Genomic DNA, 24237 nt, shown 5'->3' with positions numbered 1-24237 from the left:
TATTGTTAGACAAATAATGAATAATCTTTTTCTTTCAACTTCTGGAATATTCTAAATGACCCTAAGAATTTGTTTTTTAGGGAGAAGTTGGTTTCCGCTCTAAAGTTACTGAAATACACTGTCAAAAAAGACAGACATAAGTATTGATCATATTTTTTAAGATATTAAAGAAATGTAATTTTAATATTAATGACTGAGCTGAAAAAAACTGCAGTGAGTGGTCATACCACAGTTAGTGAAAACTAGTCACCAAACAGATGGTTAGTGGGAAACAGAGGACTTCTGTCTAAAGTACGAGTACCTATTTTTAGTTATGAAACAGAGTCGAAATAAATCCTTTGCTTGAAATGAATATATTTAAATTAGTACTTCTCCCAGATTGCCCAAAAATAATCAATATGTTTGTGGAAGAGGTAGTCTAATGAGGACCAGCATCAAAATAGGTTCACTACAGTTAGCTTTTTCAAGCCTTTTATTAGAGATTCCTTGGAGCTTAATGGGTTTTTAGCAAGCCTGGTAAGTAAACAAATGTCCACTTATGTATATATCTCCTTTCTCTCACAACATAGCATTCATTCTCAAGGTAAATGTAAAGATGATTCATATATCTACCTACAATAAGCATCAGATCCACTTTGGGGAATTAGTTGCCTAAAAGAGAAATTTCACATGGACAGTGTTGCTATTGGATGTGCTGATATGAATCATTTCCCACTATCCAGTGTTCTGTTGCTGCTCCTGTTTGGAAACTAATGTCTTTCTATGTGGTCCAGGCCTTGAACTCACAGTCTCCCCATCTCAGCCTCCCAACTACTGGAGTTACAGTAATGTGTCAGTACAGCTGCTTTGTTTATAATATTCCATCATTCATTTAGAATGCATGTGAAAAATGAAATTAAATATCATGGGATAATTATATCTATAGTTCCCTCATTCATATAGACTAAGTACCATGTGTAAGAATTTGTCTTGCTCTGGAGAATATCATTACCTTTTACTGGTTATTTAGTGGGAGCTAATATAGCAGTTCATTGGACAAATATTACAGAAGATCTACTGAAGAGATGTCTCAGCAATCTGGATAATGTGCTGCTCTTAGAGTAGACCAGAATTGGCTTCCTAACACCCATGGCAGGCTCTTCATGACCACCTCTCCTACTATGGCCTCCCAGGATCAGATGCCCTCCTCTGGTTGCTGAGATTATTGCACATATGTAATGCTTACCTATATTACCTTCAGGCAAAAGCCTTATACATACATACATACATACACACACACACACACACACACACACACATATATATATGTATACATATGTGTGTGTATGTATAATCTTACAATATTTAAATGGGAATATTTCACACAACTTATGTGCATGTGAACAGACCTATAGAGTAAAGCCAGAATCAAGTAAATGTACCCAATCTCTTGTCAAGTGTTTCAAGTACAAGATTAAATATGACACAGGCAAATAATAGCCACAGTTTAAGCAACAAATCTCTGGGAGAGGAATGTAGTTAAAATCCCATGTACTTAGATTTTGTGTCCTGAGCTTTGGCACAGCACTTTTCTTTTGTTGCAAAACATTTCTTTTGGAACGAATGACTTCATCAGTATATTCTAGTCAGATAATTTCATTTATGCTTCAGTATTCATAGCATCAGGATGTAGTAAATAACATTGTAATAGCAATATGTGTTCAGTCCATTAATGTCCAACACTGGTAATTTTTTTCCAGAAATTTTTTCCTCAAAATATTATTAGAACATATTTTGTGATGCTTTACTATTGTCTGTAATTATACATTTATTGATATTTTAGAAAGTTTTACTGTATATGTGTTTTAAATTCTAGCATCTTGAGTTATTAAATCAGAGTTGAAAAAATAGTTTATACATGCAATTGTCTTTTATGCTGAAGTAAAATTCATCAGGCCCTTTAAACTGAATTAAAAAAATCTTGGTAATGTATTAAGTAAGTTTAGTAACAGGACAAGCTATGATTTCTATAAGCTCTCACATTTGACTGGAAATTCTACGGTTCTCCAGATTGTTTTAAACCATTAATTTTTGAATTTCAGTCATAGATGTATTGCTGACAGAAACAAGAAAGGGAAAACATCGGTATACTGTGTTCCTCTCCATCTACCTAGTTTCTGGCTACAGGGTTTCTCATTATCACTTAACTATCTAAAAACCTCATTATCTATTGAGCCATTGACTTATCAATTTCTAGGTAAAGAATAATCTATTGGATTGGTAGTATTTCTCTAAACCTTTTCTTGCAGGCCTTAGTATGAATTTTTCTGGCTAATCATATTGTTTTCCCCATCTAAATAATTCTGGGTACGTATATGCGAAACATATTGTCTCTTCCCATGTTATTCTTCTGGCTATTTGCACATATAACATTTTCACCTACATTATAAATATCTTGGAACTGGTTTTGGAGTCCAAAATATACAATCACTAATCCCCAACTGAGGATATGAGTATTGAAACCCAGCTGTTGGGATCTAGGAAGATTGCATGCAAAGGGAGGGAGGAGCTTGATTAATTTACAGGGACCTAGTAACTTGACCAGGGTCACTCTGACTTCAAAGTTGATTCCCATTTGCTATTATACCCAGTGCTTCCCACATTATCTAAGTTGGCTTAGAAGACCACAAGTCTCCCAGTGTGATATAGCAATGTAGACCTTGAATTTGATTGGCAATATGAACATGAAACTTGCACTTATCAAGGATGCTAGGAATGAAGACCATTTATGCTCTGCCCTGTCCAGGGCTTTAGTTTGAACAATTTCACTTTGAGGCTCTATTTTTGGTGGGTTAAGCCAGTCATCCTGTCCGGCACAGTTGTGCAGTGTTGCAATGCTCACGTTAGCCAGCTGTCACATTCCACCCCAGAGGTAGGCGAAGTGATTCTTCTTTATCTGTAATTCTAAAAGGATTCTCAGATGCTTTGAGTTGGCAGCATATCAATTCAAGACATTTCTTGCTCAAACACAGTCAGCATAGAAGACTTTGAAATTCTTTATCTGACTTTATAAAAAAATTCTTCTCATCCCTCACCTGTCCATAGACTATTTTTATGTCACTATTTCTAACTCCATGATTGTAAAATGATGTCTCTGTAGTAGTATTTTTTTCATGATGAGTTGATTCTAAATTTATATTAGACTATTGATATAGTATATCCTGTCTTTCTGAAAGAGGTTATACCATTTCAGATAGAATGGATATTTGATCTACAATCAGACTGAATTAATTTAAAGAAATTAATTTAATATTTTTATATTATTTTAATATTTATTTTCTTTATTGTTGAAAATTTTTGTATGTGTGTAATGAAATCACCCCATTACTTCCTTATAATTCTGTCAAATTTGCGCTTTATGTGTTCCCTCTCTGTGCCTTTCTGAGTCTCTGTCTCTCCCTCTCTCTCTCTCTTTCTCTATCTCTGTCATTCTCTGCCCCTCTTTTAATAATGCACTATGTTCAGTTATTGGTGCATATGCAGCCTTCCAGTGGAGGATAAGAAAGCTATAAATTACCCTTGGTCATAAATTCTCATGTTTTCACATTTTATTTATAGGTTTTCCCTCAAATAAAAAATATATTGATATCTTTACCAGTGTTTAATTTTAATAAGCTGGTTTTGTTAAACCGAGAAATATTTATGACATACTATTACTTTTGTCACTTTGGAAGATGGCACACACGCAATGAGGGGCGACAGGCATACAGTGCTCTGTTTTTATATCACATTTTAGCTGGATACACAACATGTTAACCGAAGGAAAGTGTTAACATTTAATTATCTGTGAAATATTTTCAGAGTAAGCTTTGATGTGAGAAGAAAAATAGTACTCTGAGAACTGTAAGCCTATAAGATTGAGGCAAAAATCCAACCAAAAGAAATTCTTCACATTAGAAGGCAGCAAACTATAATAAATAATTTTTAAAGTAACACTTCAATAATATTAATTTTTCACTTTGTTCGTTATTTAGTGCATCTCTTATTTTGATACTGATCTGTCAGCTGTATCCTTATTCTTTTCCTAGTGATTGTTAGCAATGGAAACTTGGTTAAGCACTCACTAGGAGCAGGCAAAGGATTGTATCAGATACTAGCTTAAGTGTACTCATCTGTATGGAGAACAAAGGGACAGTTACTCAGTTTGATGTTTCTAAAGGTTTGATGGAGACATGTCATGGAACTGTGATTGCTGGAGATCATCCTCTAATTTCAGATGTATAGAATCATGCAGAAGCAACTTCTGTGGTCCAATAGACAATTTTCAATGAGGAACACCTAGTGCTAGACACTCCGTAAGGGTTAAATGATAATTTTACCTCATGCATGAGGTATTACAAAATCACCCTCCCAACTTACCCATTCGTTGGGTATCAGAATACAGAAATACCGTCAAGTCTCAGTCACTTGATTCCAGTACTCGGCTTTGCCCTGGGCTTTCACTGAACCCTCATTCAGAATAACACAATAATAAAAGAATTTAAAATGTCTCCACTTGCAAACTAATCATGTTACATACATTCTAAGTCTTTCCTCAGCAAAAAGTAATACCCAATTTGGTAATTGTAATTACAAAAGGTAATCCCAATGGGTAATACCCAAGTCTTTGAGCAGTTTTCTTTTCAGCTGTATGTAATAGGTATCAGACCTCATGATAGTTCCATGGGGTCTTGGAGCATATGACAAAAGATTTTTTTTTTAAGGTAATAGTCACAGGTCCATGAATTGAGATAATTACCATTTGCTGCTATATCAGTCAATACACATAAACCATGTTTTGTACTAAAAAGAGCATTCAAAAAATGCTTTTGTACCTCAAAAAATTGCTTTTGTACCTCATTTCCCTCACTACAAATTCCCACTGATTGTAGGTAGGATGTCCAATTTGGAGAAAAAGAAAGAAAAAAAAAATCTTTTCAGCAAAACTGAAATGCTACTCCATAATGCGAACAAACAGGAAAACTCTCAGGATGATTTCATATATGAAGCCTGCTGCTAGAAAAAGGATGGTGCTTTAATCCCTGCAGAGGAAGCAGAGCCAGAGGCAGGTAGATCTTGGATCTGTGTGATTGCAAGGCCAGCCTGGTCTGTATAGTATGTTTCAGGACAGCTAGTGCTACATAGTGGGTCATGAGAGAAAGGGGGAGGGAGGTAGGGAGGAAGGGAGGGAGGGAGGGAGGGAAAGGGAGAAGAAAAGGGAGGGAGGGAGGGAGAGAGGGAGGAAGAGAGATTGACAGAGACACAGGGAAAAGGAAGGAAGAAAAGAGGAGGGAAGGAGGGAGGGAAAGAAGGAGGGAGAAAAAAAGGAAGAAAGGAAGAAAGGAAGGAAGGGAGAAAGAAAATGGCATTTACTAAGGACAGATGCTATTGCTTTTATTGCCACTACTGCTATTACTTTTAGGTTTCTTTTGTCTTATGCTCCAAATAATTAAATCTATTGCCCTCCAAAAAACTGAGGAATAAAAAGCGATTCCAGTCACTCTCAGTTCTACCCTGTTGTGATCCTACTTTCACCTGAAACTACATATTTCTCTTCCAATGGCAAGTGGTCTGATGAAGAAGAAAAGCCTGTAGTTCAGTATTTGGAAGATGTCAAACAAGACCTGGTTCACTGAGGGTCTTCTAGGGCCATGTCTGTCGTCTGCAGAATTTAAAGACCAAGCACTGACTCAATGGAACTGAAGACCTGGGCTAGTATTCCAAGAACAAAGAACAAGGAGACCGGAGACTGCCCATGCTTGAGGCCTAAGCTATATGATATGGTGCAGTAGATAGACAGGAAAGTTACGTGAGTTCAGGACTTCTGGGCTGTATAGTACCTGCCCTAAATTTGGCATTTATGTGGGGATCTCTAGAAGTTTCTTAAAGAGGTCTGGCCAAAGACAGAGAGAAGTAGTCCAGAACTGGTGCCTGAGCTGTGGTCTCTAAGGAAGTGAGAATTATACATGTGAAGTAGGAAAGGTGCAGAGTTACAGACAGAAGAGAAGGTGTAAAGAATCTTCATGTCTGAGAAAAGCCCCTGCAGTTATGGGGGTGGAAGTAACAGGGACTCAGCGAGTAACTCAGGAGAGGTAGACAGAGGTAGACTTGGTTGGTGGCTTTTGCTACCAAGTTTGCTCTGTTGTTACCCTATGTGCATTAAGCTAGGAAAGAACATTGAATGGCATGATTGGATAATTATTCTGAGACAATTGCAAAGAGTATTCAGACAATGGAATTGTGTAAAACTATGCCTGTTTCAGTTAACAACATCCACACACTTAAAGATAAAAAAAATTGTCAGCTCCAAAAAGCATAAAAATACATAAAAGAGCAGATATTGAGACATTTTTGGATCTCTTTTGCCCAGTGATCACTTTCAGAAATGTATCTGGTGCGTGTGCTTGATCATCAGGCAAGAGCTGCTCTCACAGGTGAGGGAAGACTGATGCCTGCTTTAAAGAAAATAAAAATCTCATGTATCACTCTTCCAGCAGAAAGAGAACTCTTTGTCCTTGTTCCAATAAGGGTTAAAACTGTAGCTCAGTGGAAGAGCAATTACCTAGCATGCATGATGCCCTAGGCTCTATCCACAATATTGTCAGCAGGAAAAAGAGAGAGAGAGAGAGAGAGAGAGAGAGAGAGAGAGAGAGAGAGAGAGAGAGAGAGAGAGAGAGAGAGAGAGCGGGAGAGAAGGAGGAAGGGAGAAATGAAGGAAGAGTAGGAGAGAGGGAGGAAGGGAGAGATGGAGGAAGGGAGGGAGAGGGAGAAAGAGATGGAGAAAGGTGGGAGAGGGAGAAATGGAGGGAGATAAGGAGGAAGAGATATCCTAAGGCTGTCAATAGTTGAGCAACTGGGGTCCCAAGTCCATTAGTAAAATAATCACTGTGCCACAGAAGAGGACAAACACATGGGCCGAGCTGAATGACTTGCTCACTTTTACCGCCAATGGTGTTAATCCCATGAACTTCATGCCCCGAGAAGAGGAACTATCAAGTCTTGACTGCAAAATGTGCACACTGCAACCAGAAGTAGATAACCATGGAAGGTTAACAAGGTCCCGAACCAACTTTGGAGAGAGTCATAGTACGGGGTTAGATTTGTAGATTATTTAAGAAAAGAAACCAATAGCATTGTATAATGAATTAGACAGGAGTGTCAGGAAAGGAGAGAAGTAACTACATGGCAGAAGTAACCTATGGTGTCATTTACTGTACGAGTCAATATTGGGATCAAAGTTTAGAAACAGAGTAGCGTCTTGTTGCACCTCATGAATCCTGCATATATATCTAGTTCCCGAAGCAGTATAGTAAACTGAGTTATGTTTGATGATGAGCCGAATTTGAAGTATGCTGAGTTAGAGATATTTAGATAGAGGTTATCTGCCAGAGCAGGCTAACATTGGCCAGGACTGTCAAGTGCTAGAAATAAAAGTCAAGAAATGAATTGAGTACTAAGTCAGAAACAAAGAGTTCCAGTCACTGTGATAAGTTACACATGGATACAAACTTGTGACATCCTATCACCAAAAGAAGTGGGTTAACTTCCTTCTTTCGAATTCTTGCCTGGCTTTTATAACTTGCTTTACTCAGAGAATTATGGTTTGGATGTACAATGGTCCCCAGAATCTCAGATGTTTGAACGCTACAAGTTCAGAATGTGCTGACACCAGTTGAAAAGATCATGGACTCTTTAAGGGGCGGGGCTTCCGGGAGGAAGTATGCTACTGGAGGCGGGCCTTGTGCTTTGTAATCCAGTCCCATTTCCTGCTCATTCTTAGCTTCCAGAGATGCAGTGGGACCAGCTGCCTTCTCTTGCTACCAAGCTGACCCACCCATGATAGAGTGTAAAACAAAATAAACACTTCCTCTCTCATATTCCTTCTTGTTGATACATTTCGTTGTTGATGATGCTACAGCAGTAAGACAAGTAACTGCTTCAGAAAATACAGCAGAAGTAATTTTTTTTTTAATAAATTATAAGAAGCCTTACAAATGTCTGCCCGAGTCTCCTGAAACACAGGATGCGAAGTAATTCTGTTAGGTATATGTTTTCAGGAATTATTGCTCTGTGTGGTTTGCATTTCTTATTTTTACAATAAAAATCCAATATTTTTTAGCCATTGCTTATTATTTCCTGCTTAATCTATATCGGTGTGTGTTAACTGGCATATAATTAGAATTTGTCTTATTTTCTGCATTGCACATGATAGCTTTTATAAGACTTTATGAGTATAATCATTATAGTGGTCAATTTTTATAATCTCAACTAAAATACCTATAATTATCATTTTTAAAGTAAATACATTTGATACTCTGTACTTTGTGGGCAATGTGAGGACATAATATTTTTAGAAGTCCTTTGTTATTCAAGCAGGACTTTTCTGGGGTTACAAATAGATCTTCATTCATATTATTCTCAGAAACACCACCTCCACATAGGGCAGGGAATTAAATTTCCTTTTTAATCTAGCAACTGTTATAACTCCAAAGGAAGTGTTCTAGGAAATACCATTCTCAGATTAAATAATAGTAAGGAAGCCATTCTAAACAGGAATGTATGGGTATTAAATAGCCACGAATTTCATTCACTGGCATCTTTCAAATGGGAAGACACTGGAGACAATAGAGATCTTGAGTATAGCAGTTAGGTTCCATAAAGTGCGTGCTATTCTCTGCCCTCTCCTAGACTCACTTTTCATTCTTATCCCAGTGAACTAGCATCATGGGCATGAGAAAAGAGGAGCTCTCTGGGCTCTTTCCTGGGAAACTTCTCCCTAGCAGGTTTTCGTTTAAGGAACAAAGCTGTCTCTGTTACTTCTAGAAACTTGTCTGGAGGTTAGTCCCTCAGCTGGGGTGACATGGTCAAGTAGGAACTCAGAGGCAGCCCAACGATGTTCACTGCCTGACAGTTGTAGATGACAAAGACCTTTACTTTACTTCTTGATTCTTAGTTATGCTGCCTCACCTACCCTGCAGGTTCCTTGGAGTAAAACAGTCTTCTCTTGGTCTCAATCATTAGGGGACCAATCTCCAAAAGAGGAATAGAGACTTCTTTTTGCAAGAAGAAATTGATGGACTGCAGATAATGTGTGGTGGTGGAATATTGGCTAAACATACCCCCAACGTTCCATGTGATATTAGAAACATAATTCATTGAACAATGTGGCACTGAGAGTTTTTGCCCCTAATAACCATTTGAGTTAAAACTAGATCATGGGAAAGCTCTAAATACTTTATGAATAGTTTATGAAATAATACACATATTAATTAAAAAATACTTTCTCCTACTCATTGAACATATCAAGTGGATTTTTGCACACTTGTAAAAAAAGATTTTATAGACAGTTAGTGTTATTACATTTAAGTGAAAACTTCATTACAGTTTCTACACCATCTTATTTTAGTTTTGTAGGGCATTATAAAAATGTATTTTCCTAGCATTTTAATATTTAATATTAAAATTACTGTTATGTATTTAATATTTTATTATAAAATTATATAATTTTATCCTTTCTTTTCCAAACTTTTCCATATATTTTTATACTTATTCCTTTTCAAATTCATGGCCTTTTAAATTCATAGCAACCTTTTTTACAATAGCCAGAAGCTGGAAAGAACCAAGATGCCCTTCAACAGAGGAATGGATACAGAAAGTGTGGTACATTTACACAATGGAGTACTAATCATCTATTAAAAACAATGACTTCATGAAATTTTTAGGCAAATGGATGGTTCTAGAAAATATCCTGAGTGAGGTAATCCAATCACAAAAAAAACCAAAAACAAACAAACAAAAACAAACAACAACAACAACAAAAATAAACCCACCCATGGAATATATTCATTGATAAGTGGATATTAGCCCAAAAGCTCGGGATACTCAGACCACATGATGCTCAAGAAAAAGGATGACCAAAGTGTGGCTGTTTCAGTCCTTCTTAGAAAAGGGAACAAAAATATTCTCAGGAGGAAACATGGACACAAAGTTTGGAGCAAAGACTGAAGGAAAGGTCATTCAGAAACTACCCTACATGGGGATCCAGCCTATATACAGCCACCAAACCCAGACAATATTGTGGATACCAAGAAGTGCTTACTGGCAGGAGCCTGCTATAGCTGTCTCCTGAGAGGCTTTGTAGAGCATGACAAACACAGAGGCAGATGCTCACAGCCAACCATTGAACTGCGAAAGGCATCCTTAATGGATAAGTTGGAGAAAGAATTGATGGAGTTGAAGGGGTTTGCAACTCCATAAGAACACAATACCAACCAACAGAGCTCCCAGGAACTAAACCACTATCCAAGGAGTACACATGGATGAACCCATGGCTCTGCTGCACATGTAGCAGAGGATAGTCTTTTGGGGCATCAATGGGAGGAAAAGCCCTTGGTCCTACCAAGGCTCAATGTCCCAGTGTAGGGGAATGTCAGGCTGGGGAGGTGGGAGGGGGTGAGTGGGTGGGTGAACACCCTTATAGAAGCAGGGGAATGGGATAGGGGGCATGGAGGAGAAACCAGAAAAGGGGACAACATTTGAAATGTAAATAAAATACATCCAACAAAAATTATTAACAAAATAAATGTATATCATACCTTACAAAAAGAAAAAAGTATATATAAACATTTTATAGAGAAACATATATATATATAATTATATATATAGAAATATATATTACTAAATACAGTCTTCTTAGTCCATATAATGTTACTTGTGTGTATGTATATGTTTGCCACGTTGACCACTTACTTGTATTAAGTAACTAATTGTTGAGCTCTCCCATAAAAGAGCAACTAATTTTTTTCTTATCTAAAAAGTTCTTTTATTTATTTGTATATTTTATTTATTTACATTTCAAATGTTATCCCTTTTCCTGGTTTCCCCTCTGCAAACCCCCTTTTCTCTCCCCCCCTTACCCTGCATTTATGAGAGTGATCCCTTACATTTCCACCCACTCCCACCTCAGTGCCCTACCATTCCTCTACATTGGGTCATCAAGCCTTCACAGGACCAAGGCCTCCCTCCCATTGATGCCAGATAAACCCCTTCAGCTCCTTCAGTTCTTCCCCTAACTCCTCCATTGTGGTCCCTGTGATTAGTCCAGTGGTTGGTTTCGAACATTCACATCTGTATTGGTCAGGATCCGGCAGAGCCTCTCAGCTGTATCAGGCTCCCGTCAGCAAGCACTTTTTGACATCACCAATAGGATATGTAGGAGGGTAACTAATTTAATGGAACAAATGTGGTTACATTTAAAACATGACCTTAAAACCAGCCTTTGAGAAAAGTTTGTATTTTAACTAAGCACAAGGAACCTCCACATCCTCTGTAGAAACAGCAAGTAAAGAAATTTGCATAGTACAAGTTAAATTTATGCTAACCCACATAGAAATCTTTATCTTACATCTTGGAACCTCTTCACATAGAATTCTTATGGTCCCCTGTCAGAGAAAAGAAAGAATTTTCTCTGTAAAAGCAACTATCCACACTATGATATCAGCATGCTAACCTGGTGACAGTGGACAATCGCCTCTTAACTCAGCCTTCTCCCTCTTTTATGTAATGGCTTATATTGCTTTGAGCTCCATGCCTGAACAAGCATACACACACACACACACACACACACACACACACACACACACACACAATCATATATAGTGAAGCCTTCTGGAGAACAGGAGTACTGCACTGATTAAAAACATAGTCTAAGATGTTAGGCAATTTTACAAATAGGAGAGTTAGGAATTGAGATGAGGTACCCACTGGAAACCCAGCAGTTGATGGGGTACCCACTGGAAACCCAGCAGTTGATGGGGTACCCACTGGAAACAGGCACAGGCAGAGCTAACTGGGGAACTTGAGACCAGCAAGGATTACACAACAAAACTTGTCTCAAAAAAACAAAACCAAACCAAACAAAACAAGCAACTTAAAGGATGAGAGCATGCTCTATGTTTGGCCTCTATTTAACATCTCCTCTCTTTCCCTAATGGGTGGGTTTTTTGTTTATTTGTTTGTTTGTTTGTTTGTTTTTTGTCCCTCTCAGGTGGAATAATTACCATAAAATGTCTCCGTGGTTATCTCAATTTTATTTTCTGTTTAATCATTTAATTTTCATCTCAATTTCTTCAGATGAGCTTCAAAGGAATAAGGAAAAATACCTGTCCATCTCACAGACACATATGTGTACACATTCATAACATTGACAACAAATTTCCAAAAGACTATAAAAAGGAAGGAGAATACCATATATTTCACTTTGTGATATGATTTTGAAAATTTCTCATATTGGTTTTTAAATAATAGGAAAAATATCCACATCCTTTAAATATTTTATTGATAATAATACTATATTTATCAAGTTACTTTTCAGGAATATACAAAAGTTAATAAACCCTGGCTCATGACTGACAAAATACAATATATAGTAAAATAACACAATATGTTTCTAGGCTTTTTGCTTAAACAAATGACATTACCCTGTAAATTTTTACTATTGATTTTTATATACAACTTGACATTGTATGGAATAACAACCAAAGAAAGGGGGCTTCATTTAGCAGGCATTCTTGAAGTTTGTTTAAAATGTAAGTGTAGTGTTTTTATAGGTGACATCAACAAGTCTAAAAGAAATTCATAAACTATTTTCATACTTATCTATAAGGCTGTGTAATTATATTTAACTCATACTTAAATGTTTCATGTTCATGATTTGCTAATTTCATTAGGGATGTTATTTTTAAAGGCCGAGAAACAAATAGGCTATTTCAGCAAACAATTTTATTTATCGTAAAATTTACAAAATTTTATATTTTGAAATTATCCATAATGTATTATTTATTGTTTACATTGAAAGAAGTATTTCTTATTAGAAAAGGATGAAAATATATATCATTAGGCAGAATTGTTATATTTTTATTTGGTACACTATTAACAAAAGATTAAAGAGAAAAGCAAAAGTTAAATATATTTTTAATTCCCTGCATGGATTCCAAGCTATTAAAATGTTTTTTGGAGAAAAAAAAACATAGAACTCTAAACACTAGTTATTTTGATGAGCAATATTTACAATATAAATGTATAAGTTAAGAATTACCATAAGAAACTGTCAATTAATTTTCTCCATCGGAAAAATATTTTTGGAACCATGTATCGAAAGCAAACAAAAGCTAAAATTCAAAGCAAAAAGAACAGGCAGAGGAGAGGAGTCATTATTACAAATGTGACCTTTAGTTAAATACATTTTCTTATAAAGTGGCAGGACAGTTTTTACAACTGGAAAGCACACATTCTGAGCCGCTCGTCTTCCCTTCAGACGAGGGCCTTCATGTCTGCAGTCTAGTTTGCCCTCTGAGCAGGTCTGATCCTCAGGAGATAGTTCATAATACGTGATAGATAAGTCTGGAGCTGGAGGATACTGGGGTTGCAGGCTGGGAGTTGGTGCTGGTGGCTGGAGAGAGAGAAGCTGTGTCCTGAAGAGCCAGCTCAGACGGCTCTGCAGTTGTGATCCGATCCACTATGCTGGACAAGCAATCCAAGCTGGACAGGGAGCTTTTATCTGCGGCACATGCTAACAGCACAAGGAGAAAAGTGCTTTAGGAAAACTATCCCCACACAGACAGGCTTGCTTGTGGTGCCCTTTAAACTGTGGGTCAGCACCTTTGACCGCATAGGTCAGGTGATCACAGAGAGGCTGGTGTAAAAAATTGCAGTAAATATCTAGCAGTTCCCGAGGGTAGAGGTGTGGAAGACCCCTGGTAGTATTTCAAGCAAAAGCGTGTGTGTGTGTGTGTGTGTGTGTGTGTGTGTGTACATGCATGCGTGTGTGGGGTCTGTCTGTCTGTCAGGGTAATCTGAATCAGAAAACAGGCATGACAACTAATATTTGTATTCCTTTTCCAAATACTACTTGGAAGGACAGACTATCATAACGGACTGAGTTACGAGATCTGTAAATGTGTCTGAAGTTATCAGTTCTTACCGTTTGATGCATCAGGACAATAGATGCTGTCAAAGCTGCTGTTCTTTCGAGACCAGACAGGGCTGTTACATTCAGGCTGTAACACAAAACACACAGAAATATATGTTTTAAGCCCCACAGACCTAGAGTGAGGTCACACCAGCCCCCTAGCTCAGGAAACCAAAGGGTCTGAGTTCCCTCCGAAGCACTGATGTAGGAAAGAGCTGCGGTCTCCGAATCGCCAGGGCACCAAGGTCAGTCTCTGTGCTGGGAAAAGAGGAAAACAGAAGCAAGGGGAAGGCGATGAAATCCTGCGGCCATGTGCACTGGGTTAACCATGCAAAATGGATTGCGGTAGGAGGAAGCCACACTAATTCTGAAAGAGGACACTTTCCCATGGCAAAACCACATTAAAACCTGCCAACGCTGGAGCAGATGCCGCCTGAAAAGAATGTATCAAACATTTCCTTCCAGCCGGGCCTCAGAGCAGGAATTGGGATGGTGCTGGAGATGCTTTCTAATTCTTCACTGAGTTCTATACACGGGGTGCCTGCTGCTGTAAGGCAGAAATAACGGAGAAAACACCCCATTAGTCAATCAAGAGCATGCCACATCTTTTACCACCATCCCAGTGCATCTGGAACGATCTAGGAAATCAAACTAAAATCCTGTACAGCAGATTTCTTTAAAATTATTATTCTTAAACCTCTCTGTGAACACTGCTCTTAATGCAGTGGTCCCACTGTACCAGGACTTTTCACAAAGACTGTGGTAACAGAGAGTGGGTCTTGGAGTCGAGGCTTACCATGCTATCAGAGCAGTGGGAGGTGGGGCTGGTGGGCTCAGAGCAGCTCTGTCCCGGCAGGCTGTAATAGTTCTCGACCTGTTCCCTCAGCAGCTCCTGAAGGCTCTCAATGTAGCGGATGGCATTCCTGAGGATCTCCACCTTCGGGAGTCTCTGGTTGGGGTTGGTTGTGGTGCATCTCTTGAGCGTCTCGAAAGCTTGGTTGACCTTCTTCAGGCGTCTGCGCTCGCGCATGGTGGCGGCCTTGCGTCGGTCCATGGTACTGGACTTCCTCTTGCATGCTTTGCAGGCCCACATGAGGCAGTGACCAGCCTGGTGGTGGCCAGTGGGTGCACGGACGTGCTCCTCATCGTCTGAGCCCTGCAGCTCAGCTTTGTGTGCTGCGAAGGCTGCCACCCTTGGCTCAAACTGGTCCCCAAACTCATCCTCAGGGGAGGGGATACAGGAGCCTTCGTAGAAGTACTCGGAAGGCGAAAACTGGCAGCTGTCCCTTATGTCCATCCTTTGGAGATGTAGGTGGGATGCCTGGGTTCAGCACAGAGGGAGAAACGCCAGTCCCTGGCTGCTGCAGGCCAGCAAATCCAGGCGGGAGCTCCGGGTTTGGGATTGTTTCTCTGCAATTAACAAGGACAGACGCCTGTTGGCCAGGGTTGGTCAGTGGCTGAGGTTGGGGCTCTTTATATATTCCTGGGGGATGGGAAGGGAGGCTGGTCCCTGTAGCTGGGCGTTATTAGCATATCCCACCACAACCCCCACAGGGGCTGTCTGGGCAAGCCTCTTGTCTTTCTTCTAGAGACAATTTGTTGTTTACTGGCCCCTTTGACGGTAATGATTTTACTGCAGCCCAACCTGCTCAGCGGCCTTCTGGACACACTAAACCAATGGATCACTTAAAGATGTTGGGGTTAGCTTCTTGAAATTAATCACACTTTAACATCAGCAGCAGCAAGCAGCGTAACTATTGTATTTCCATCCGACACCAAAGGGGAGCCTAGCTTCTGGATTCTGAAGGCTTGCTTTGCATCTCTGGTGTTTCCCTTTGCACTCTGGTAGTAGTTGGTAAAATGGTGAGGTGACATTTTCACGACCAGAGGGAGCCTAGAGTGTGGTGTTTCAAAACCTGTTTGATAAAGACCAAAAGGGTGATGTCCTGTTGAGACAGTCATCTCAGGGCATGACAGTAGCTGGAGCTTCCTTTCTGACGACCGACCGGCTCTGACAGAGGCTACACTTTCCTTCTGCTGCTCTGAAAAAAAGATGGCCTCAGGTGGACCAGGTGACAACGTATCTCTCCTCTCCGAGCTTCCATCCTCTCCCATCACCCCCCCCCCCAACCTTGTCTGTTGCGTCTTCCTCTGCATCAGGCCTAGGCTAATACCTGCACAGGGAGATTCCCACTCCTGGGAATGGGCACGGGCCGCAGGCCAGTTTCTCACAGTGAACTCCCCTTCCAGCGTGAGGTTTCCTTCCTCCAGCGTCGGCTGCTCCGCCCTATCATTTCTACAGACTAAACAGCCAGCCAGGCTTCCGGGTCCGCTAATTTTCTGCTTTCAGGCCAGCTAACACCGTTACAGATGGGTCCCAGCTGCCCAGCTCAGAGATCCTGGGCTAGTGTAAAATTTCCAACTCCTCTAAAAGGGTGGCTTCACACACTTTGGTGGCAAAAGCCTTTCAGAAATGCCATTTGCAGGCAGGTCTTTGAGACTTTGGTGGACAGAAGACAAAACAGGGGGTGGGGTGGGGGGGAGCACTACCATTGATATAAAAAAATTAGCCTGTTCCTCAGCTTTTACTGTTAACCCGCTTTCAGGTCACATGAGAGGGGAGATGTTATTCATATCCAAGAAACATGCACGCCCTCTGGGGTTTCTGACCTCTTTTTGTAGCCCTGTTGTAAAAATGGACTGTTTCCAGAGTATCATCCCACTGAGTAAGTGCTGTAGCACCAAAGTAACTGTGTGTGGGAGGGTGGGGGGTATTTGCACTTACCTTTCTACAATGATGATGATGACGATGACGACTCAAAGTAGCTTTTCTAAAGCAGCCATGACTGACAGATCTGGTGTCTATAGGGACCAGATAAATTATAACTGTCTGTGAAGGCAAATACTCCAAGGAAGGGACCTGACAGTGTCAGCCACTGCACTTGCTGGCTGTGTCTGTCTGGTTCTTCTACCCTGTCCTGTAATCTTGAAGACAGATTTCCTCAGGTGCGGTCTCACACTGAGGGGCTACTTAATCATCCGGCCAATTGAAAATCCAACTGCACCTTATTGAGGCCGAAGTACAAATGTCTGCCTTTGAAATGAATACAGTGTTGGGACCACACTAGATTTAACACACACACACACACACACACACACACACACACACACTTAATGGAGAGGATCTGGTCAGCAAGTACGCTGCATTAAAAAAAAATGGTCTTTCTCTTCCTCCTCCTGTCTTTGTTTCTCCTCATCTCCATCCTTTTCTTTTCTCCCCTTCCTTCCTTCCTCCCTCCCTTCTTTCTTTCCTACCTTCCTCTTCCTTACCTCTGTCTCATATTTGGGGTAACTAAAGCAGTGCAGTGATTTGGATTCGAATGTGGACCTTGTGGGGGAAGCAGAGACAGCGGTTCTGTACTGCTAATCTTCTGACTGCTTCCCAGGGAAGCCTCTCTTCCTGTTGCCTGTACCTGATAGTTGCCGAGAATCTGCCCTGCATGGTTGATTTACTGTTCTTCACCATTTTCGAGTAATACTGAGTAACTCAGTATTTGAAAGGATTCTCACATAAGTTCATTCATCCCTTTCTTTTGGTTTGTTTGTTTGTTTGAAGGTAAACTAACTCTAGGGCTGAGTAATTTTCACTTGTCCACACAGGATTTGAAGTAGTTCTTAGAAATGGCTGGAAACTCCTGGAAATGACCCTGTTTGCTTCACGCAGTCATTCTTGCTCAGTATTGGGGGGGGGGGGTGTAGAAGGGAGTTTCCTTGCTCAGCAAGCAGAATCCCTTACAAACTGGAGTCTTTTCTGGGCTCCTGGGCTGCGAAGTGGCTGTCACTCAGGGGCCCTGTCAGGACCAGGAGTGCTCAGAGGTTAGGGCTGTCTTTGGTAAGGTGATCTCAAAACAAATTTACCAGAGTGCAGCAGGCTGAGTGGAACCAAAGAAGCAGAGAAAACACAAGCGCAGGCCGCTTAATGAGCGCGGCTGAGGGAAGAGGAGGTCCTTGGTGAGGGCCCTTTGGGACTCAAGTGCTGAAAATCGGGTCTCAGACCACAAGAATAAAAAATGAGACAAAACTTTTAAGCCATTGCCACAGCTTTAAAAAAAAAAAAAAAAAAAAAAGAGGGAGGTCAAAAACCTGAGGTAGTCTGCAAAAGGCAAAGAAAACTGGCTCCTGAGATGAGAAAGGCTCCGTTTCCACTCAGAGAAGACCCACTATTAATTACTTTTCAGGACAGACCAGAAGAGGAAGTATAGGATTTGAATGAACGCTATAGTAAAAGACAAAACAAACTCGGAAAAATTTAAAAGGGATGTAGAGAAACACATATTTGGTTTATATAGCAAATTTACAGATACACACACACACACACACACACACATATACACATAACACTCACACACCTCACACACTCACATGCCTATGTGAATGCACACTGGAACCCTTTCTCTTCATGTCTGCCCCTGCCTGCAGAACTCTGCTTCTGCGTGTTGTAGGGACTTCCCAATGTGCTAAACAATTTTAGATTGTTTTCACCTCTGGAAGCTGGGCACACCTATGTAAACACAGTAGTACCTGCCAGAGCTCTGAGAAGAATTTGTGGACCAGACAGCTGAGGAAGACATTGGCCTCTGCTTGAGTTCGAAGACTCCCGGGAGAGATCAAAGGACTATGTCAGAACGTTTAGCAGCCTGAGAGGATCAGCTTGAGGTAGCCTGTCTCTTCCACACTACCTTTGTTGCTGTATGAGGCAGGGACATTTCACCCTACAGAACAACTCAGAACTGTGCTTGCAAAACACTTCCTTTCTGCAGACAGAACCAGCCAGGACCAAAGATCATCTTTGAAAGATTTAATTAGTGTATGGAAGTAAATGGTGAATTCTGTGGAAGGAAATATCACGTAATTGTGTGTTTACTCACGATCAGACAATGACATAATATAGTTTAAAATAAAATGCTTTTGAAATCTATAGGTGGTGAAATGGGAAAGGTCTCCAAATGACAAAAGCGGTTAAATGTTTCCAAAGGAAGGATATACATGGTAGAGGGATATCTTTATAATTTTGAAAGTCATGACTTTCATCATCCTGATTTTTCCTGCCACTCCTAATAGTCGTTAAAAGCCTCTGAATTTCTGTCCTTCTCACTCCCACTCCCACAAAAAAAAAAAAAAAAAAAAAAAAAAAAACCTCCTTTGAAAAAGCTGACAGAAAATTGAGATCACTTGATATAAGTAAATTTCTCCAATGTCGAGGCTTGGACTGTGGCTCTGCTATAATGATGAAAGTTAGCTTGAGAGAGCTTACTGATATTTGATATCTATGAATTATTTCAGTAATAGCATGACAGAAAACCACTCATTATTTAATATTTGACAGTATATGAATCTCTGAGAAGAGATTTGAGTTCAATCCCAAAGTCCTTATCTTTACTAAGTTATTATGTCTTAATATTCTGCTTCCATAGTCTTGTTTATTTTGGCTTTGACCTCAGTTAAAGATTATCATCATTAATATCAAACAAAAACAGTCTAATCACAAACACACCAGGGATATCATTGGAAATCCTAACATGTCAGCTATAGCACTGAAGGTCACATGAACTCTTTGGAAAACATTTTCTCTATTTAATGAAGAGTCTTTTATAGGCAACCTCACTCCAAACAATTTCTCATGTTACCTGGCTAAGAAAGATCAAGAGGTTTTGGTTTGCAAAGACTGAACAAAATCTATCAACAAGGAAAGACCAGGAATTGATTAAAAAAAAAAAATAATAAATATATAAAAGCATTCCGATGCTGAGTTGTTCGATTATAAATCTTCTTATAAATAATCTAAGGTGAATTATATTTACTTGATCAGTTATGACATGCCAATTGCACAAAGAATCCAGTCTTTGAAAATACTGGTATAAAAAAAAAGAAAAAAATACTGGTATAGAATCACATTTTAAGGCAAATCCTAAAGGACACAAATATTCAGAGATACAGACTATGTGCAGTCAGTACGGATGGAGACCACCCAGACGGAGTTGTATATCTTTTGGTTGGGTAATTTGACTAGTGAATGCCTTGGCATATAGTTTTGAATGTCATGCTGTAACTTGGCGTTAACTAGCTTGCTGTGCTTTGAGAAAGAGGTTTGCAGGAGCAATTGCCAAAGACAGCCAAATAATTCTATGGACCATAGATGTTCTTATCTTTGCCAAGAAGCCTCTTTCTGCATGCAAAGTAGTCGAGGGCATAGTTGGCTTATGGTCATTGATAATTTTTCCTGCCTTTATACTCACTGGATGGAGAGATGTTTCTACTCAAAGAATCCTTTAAATTAAAAGTAACAAATGCAGTTTTCACTGGTTGTAGTTGGATTGCGGTAATACAAGACCAAGGATGGCTTATCTTCTTGCTCAGTATGATTAATCTCCCTGGCTGGAGTCAGCAAGGACAAGAAACTAAAGTTTGGGTGAGATGCCGTTTGAGACTTACTAATATAAAATAAAAAGGATCATTCTTAATGTCAGTTCGTGTTGTTTTGCTTCAACAAGCAGCATGTGCTACCTGCGAATTTTCACAAGTGGGTAAGAGAAGGGTTAGCCTCTCCTCCATTGTTTTATAAACAAGAAATCGGGACTAATCAGGAGCAGAAGCAGCTCACTTTGTATAGAAGCGATCTGGATTTAGTTTAGGTAAAGAGGCCTCATAGAGGCGCAGTAGTTTCCTAGCACCCACAGCCACCTGCTTCCCTCAAACATTTAAAAAAGGAATTATATCCCCAAATCAGTATCTTCAACCAAACACTGAGTTTCTCAAGTATTTTAGGAGACTTCACACTTTGAAAAAAAAAAAAAAATCAGAAAATAAGTTAGTTACAGATACCCCACAGTACCCCAAATCTAAAATCTCCTGCCCCCCCCCCCGCCCCTTTCCGCTGACAATTCATGCTCAGAAAGTTTCAGTTTGGTTGGATTTCTGGGTTAGAGACCTCAACATTTGCACAAATATGTCGAACTCTCAGAAAACATCTTGACTTTGGAAACATTCCCAATACTACACGTTTTGGATAAAGGATTCTCAACATGTGCTACCTCCAAGAAGGTTTAAAAGCATAGAACACTAGAGCTGCCTGTCTGCGGAGTACAGTGTCTGTGGTGCTCAACACAGGGAGGGTTGGGACACGGTCCCAGCTGCCGAATGCATGGTTCCCTTTGACTTTTACGTGTGAGCCATGGAGGGGCAGATGGTCAGCTGGGATGGCGAAGGTACCGGACACAGAACGGGAGATGGGTGATACAGTTTAGCAGAACCAGCCTGCTTTCCTCTGCTTTTCCTCCCCACTGTGTTTCTTGGTGGTCGTTTTTTTCCCCTGAAGTTACAGGAAAAACAGAGGCGGCACACGTTGTAAAATCTTCATGGAGTAGAGCTCCTGGGGCTTCCGGCTCTCTGGGGCTTTGCTGTTTGGTCCCGTTAAGAGGTTTCACGTGTGTTGCTGTTGTCTTTTGCTACCAATCAATTTCTATCTATTGAAGCACCCCTTCCCCCTTTCAAGGACGTCCACTACTCTGCAAGAGACAGATTGCATTTCTCTTTTATCTTTCTGTTTGGAAAATAAACTCAAAGCGAAGAGCACTTGAAGATATTCCAGTCTGCTGAGGGCTAGTCTAGTTCAAGAAAACTGGTTACCAGGTCAGTGTAGGTCCGGGCTACTTTAGAACTACACTTGGAAACAGTCTGAAACACCAAGGAGAGAAAAATAAATACGTTGGGCCAAATTAATTGGACATCTTTTAGGGAAATGAACAACAAACTCTTTTGGGGGAAATTTAGAAAGATTTTCGTATATATAAAATTAAATTTTAGAGTAAGTAAATCCCACCCAGATCACTAACTGTAGAACAGTGTGGGGGGGGGGAGAAAAAAAGAAAAGAAAAAGAAAAAGCCACTGAAAGGCGAGAAGAGACACTTTCTGGATAACCCCACCCCCATTCCCACTAATGACAACTTAGGAATCTCCACAGATTATTAAAGTGCCCACTTTAATTGAGACTACGGCCCCCAAACTCATTTTCCTCCCTATAAATCAGGCTGAAAGAACAGACCCAAAATAAGTGGTCACATGTGGTATCAAAGCTAAAATATGACTATTCTTTAGTTTTGCACGCATGCCCTTATGGTCTTTTAATCAAATTAACTCCACCTTTGTACATGTAGAAACGTATTAATATTTTAATATTACAATATCAGATTTTCACACATTTTATATACAATGCTTAATTCCCCATTTAAAATATATCCTTTAGGTTTAGATAAAAACGAAAGTACTACGACTATTTACAAAAGTACATTAAATACTATTAGGATTTAAACGTTCCCACTTTGATTTAGACAGGAATGAACTTCGTTTGCAACTGACGGGAAAGGGTCACGTGACCATGGTAAAAGTTAATACGTTATAAAAAAATTAATCAAACTGAAAACAAAATTAGGGTTCTAGAGCTAAGGCACCAGCGGTTCCCATGTAATAATTATTATCATAATAAAAGCCCCAAGCCTAAGGACTTTCACTTGAGGTGGGGAGAGGTTTCTTTTTTAAAAATTAAGTCTCTTGCCTTTCATAAACTCTGGGGTCTGTGAGCCCTAATCTAAATAATTAGGCGGAAAGGGGGTCTTCCTGCAGAGTGAAGAATGTTCCAAATGCGGACTGAGTTACTTCTCCACCACCTCCTCCACACCGGGGAGTTTGCGTTCCTCTGAGGAGATACTGTCCACAATGGAAGAAAGGCGCTGAAGGCTGCTGGAGGCTGAAGCGTCAACGTTTGCTCCTCCTGAGCACAGAAAAGAAACAAAGATCGCCCTTGTAGCATCCCGCACTGTGTCCCACAAAAGGCCACCGAGGCCACGCGGGAGGAATGCATCCCCGAGAAGATAAAAAAGAAGAAGAAAAAAAAAAAAGCTCCCGGCTTTGGACCTGCCTCTCTGAGCTCCCTTTGAGCTCTCCGTGCTCGGCCAGAGCACCCCTTTGGCTGTGCTGAGCCTGATACTTCCAGTACAGACCAGCGCCCCCCCCCCCCTTTTTTTTTTTGTTACCTTCCTTAGTTATCATGAGGCCCCTGGAATGATCCGAAACACTTGGCCACTGGGGGCTGCAGGTGCGCAGGAAATCCGCACCCTCTAGCTGGAAGGAAAACCAAAGCGAGAGATTAGGAAAGAAACAAATACGGGGGAGGGGGTGACCGGTGGGAGGAGGTGGGGGTGTCTCCCCTGCTTCCTTGGGCCAGACCGCATTTCCTGCTTAGGGCAGGGGCTCAAGTCTTCTAGGGTCACTTGGGGTTCATTAGAGAGGGCGAGGGCCGGGCAAGAAAACGGGTAGGCACCAAGCAGGTGGTGGTTAAGGTCTCAGAAGGACAGTTTAATAGGCCTTTTACATTCCCCTGCCCTGGCAGCATCTGGGCTTACAATTTCTTGCTTGGGTTTGTAGCTGTAGGGGTCCACCCCCAGCTCCTGAATTTTCTCTTGCTGATCCAGCCGGTGCAGCAGATCCTGCAGACGCTCAATGTAGCTGATGGCGCTCCTCAGAATCTCCACCTTGGGCAGCCTCTGGTTGGGGTTGGCCACAGTCCGACGCTTCAGTGCCTCAAAGGCTTCGTTGATTTTCTTTAGCCTCCTCCTTTCGCGCAGGGTAGCTGCTTTCCGACGATCTGTGGGGGCAGATTTTCTCTTGCAAGTCTTGCAAGCCCAGATCAGACACTGACCTGGGCAGTGAGGAGGCTGAAGGCCTGGGGGAACCAGAACATGTTCCTCTCCGCTGCTGTCGCTCCCGGCTTCCTGGGGCATTTGGTCCTGGCAAGGGGATAGGGTACCATCACTCCCTGGATACAAAGGAGAGCCCTCTGCCACTTCTAATGGCTGAAGAGTCACATTTTCTCCATCCAAGTAGAAGAAATAGGAGCCAGTTTCAAATAGGTCCATCATCATGTTCTTCTCCTTGGCCTCTGACTGGTCTGAACTGGGTGATGGACTCAAAAACCCAGAGGAGCCACCCAGATGGCATTTAATTAGTGCGGTGACATAAGTCAACCCAGCTTTATATATAGTAGCTACTGAAACTCAATCCAACTTCTAGCTGTCATGGAACATCAGTCTTCCGAAGTGATTACAGCTAACGCTCGCTAGAACATCTAGTTTGAAAGAAAACGGAGAAATGTCACCTCTCGGAGTAAATGCGACAGCCCTTAAGACTAACAGGT

At 40.6% G+C, this 24237-nt stretch overlaps 2 protein-coding genes across 2 annotated transcripts; both read right to left on the bottom strand.

The window, feature by feature from the left end:
* Positions 1-13397: 13397 nt before the first annotated feature.
* On the bottom strand, positions 13398-15284 carry MYF5 (myogenic factor 5; the record flags this gene model as incomplete). Its single annotated transcript, XM_080935567.1, has 3 exons — positions 13398-13588; positions 14000-14075; positions 14784-15284. 3 exons carry the CDS (start codon positions 15282-15284, stop codon positions 13398-13400), a joined length of 768 nt encoding a protein of 255 aa, XP_080791693.1.
* Positions 15285-21624: 6340 nt separating this feature from the next.
* Positions 21625-24032, bottom strand: MYF6 (myogenic factor 6). The gene is made up of 3 exons (XM_080935197.1): positions 23447-24032; positions 23078-23165; positions 21625-22815 (listed from the first exon to the last, which is right to left on the bottom strand). Exons 1-3 carry the CDS (start codon positions 23963-23965, stop codon positions 22697-22699), a joined length of 726 nt encoding a protein of 241 aa, XP_080791323.1. The 5' UTR covers positions 23966-24032; the 3' UTR covers positions 21625-22696.
* Between the last annotated feature and the right edge of the window lie 205 nt (positions 24033-24237).

The sequence above is a fragment of the Micromys minutus genome (genome assembly GCF_963924665.1).
Source record: "Micromys minutus genome assembly, chromosome: 22".
Lineage (NCBI taxonomy): Eukaryota > Metazoa > Chordata > Mammalia > Rodentia > Muridae > Micromys > Micromys minutus.
Note: the sequence above shows the minus strand (reverse complement) of the source record. Positions and strands in the feature narration are given on the sequence as shown.

What these genes read in the sequence shown, in the direction of transcription:
- MYF6 (XM_080935197.1), bottom strand. Translation starts at nt 23,965, where the DNA reads ATGATGATGGACCTATTTGAAACTGGCTCCTATTTCTTCTACTTGGAT. An exon ending in ACAAACCCAAGCAAGAAATT is followed by an intron (nt 23,166 to 23,446) that starts GTAAGCCCAGAT and finishes TTTTCCTTCCAG; the next exon opens with CTAGAGGGTGCGGATTTCCT. An exon ending in CCTCATGATAACTAAGGAAG is followed by an intron (nt 22,816 to 23,077) that starts GTAACAAAAAAA and finishes TTCTGTGCTCAG; the next exon opens with GAGGAGCAAACGTTGACGCT.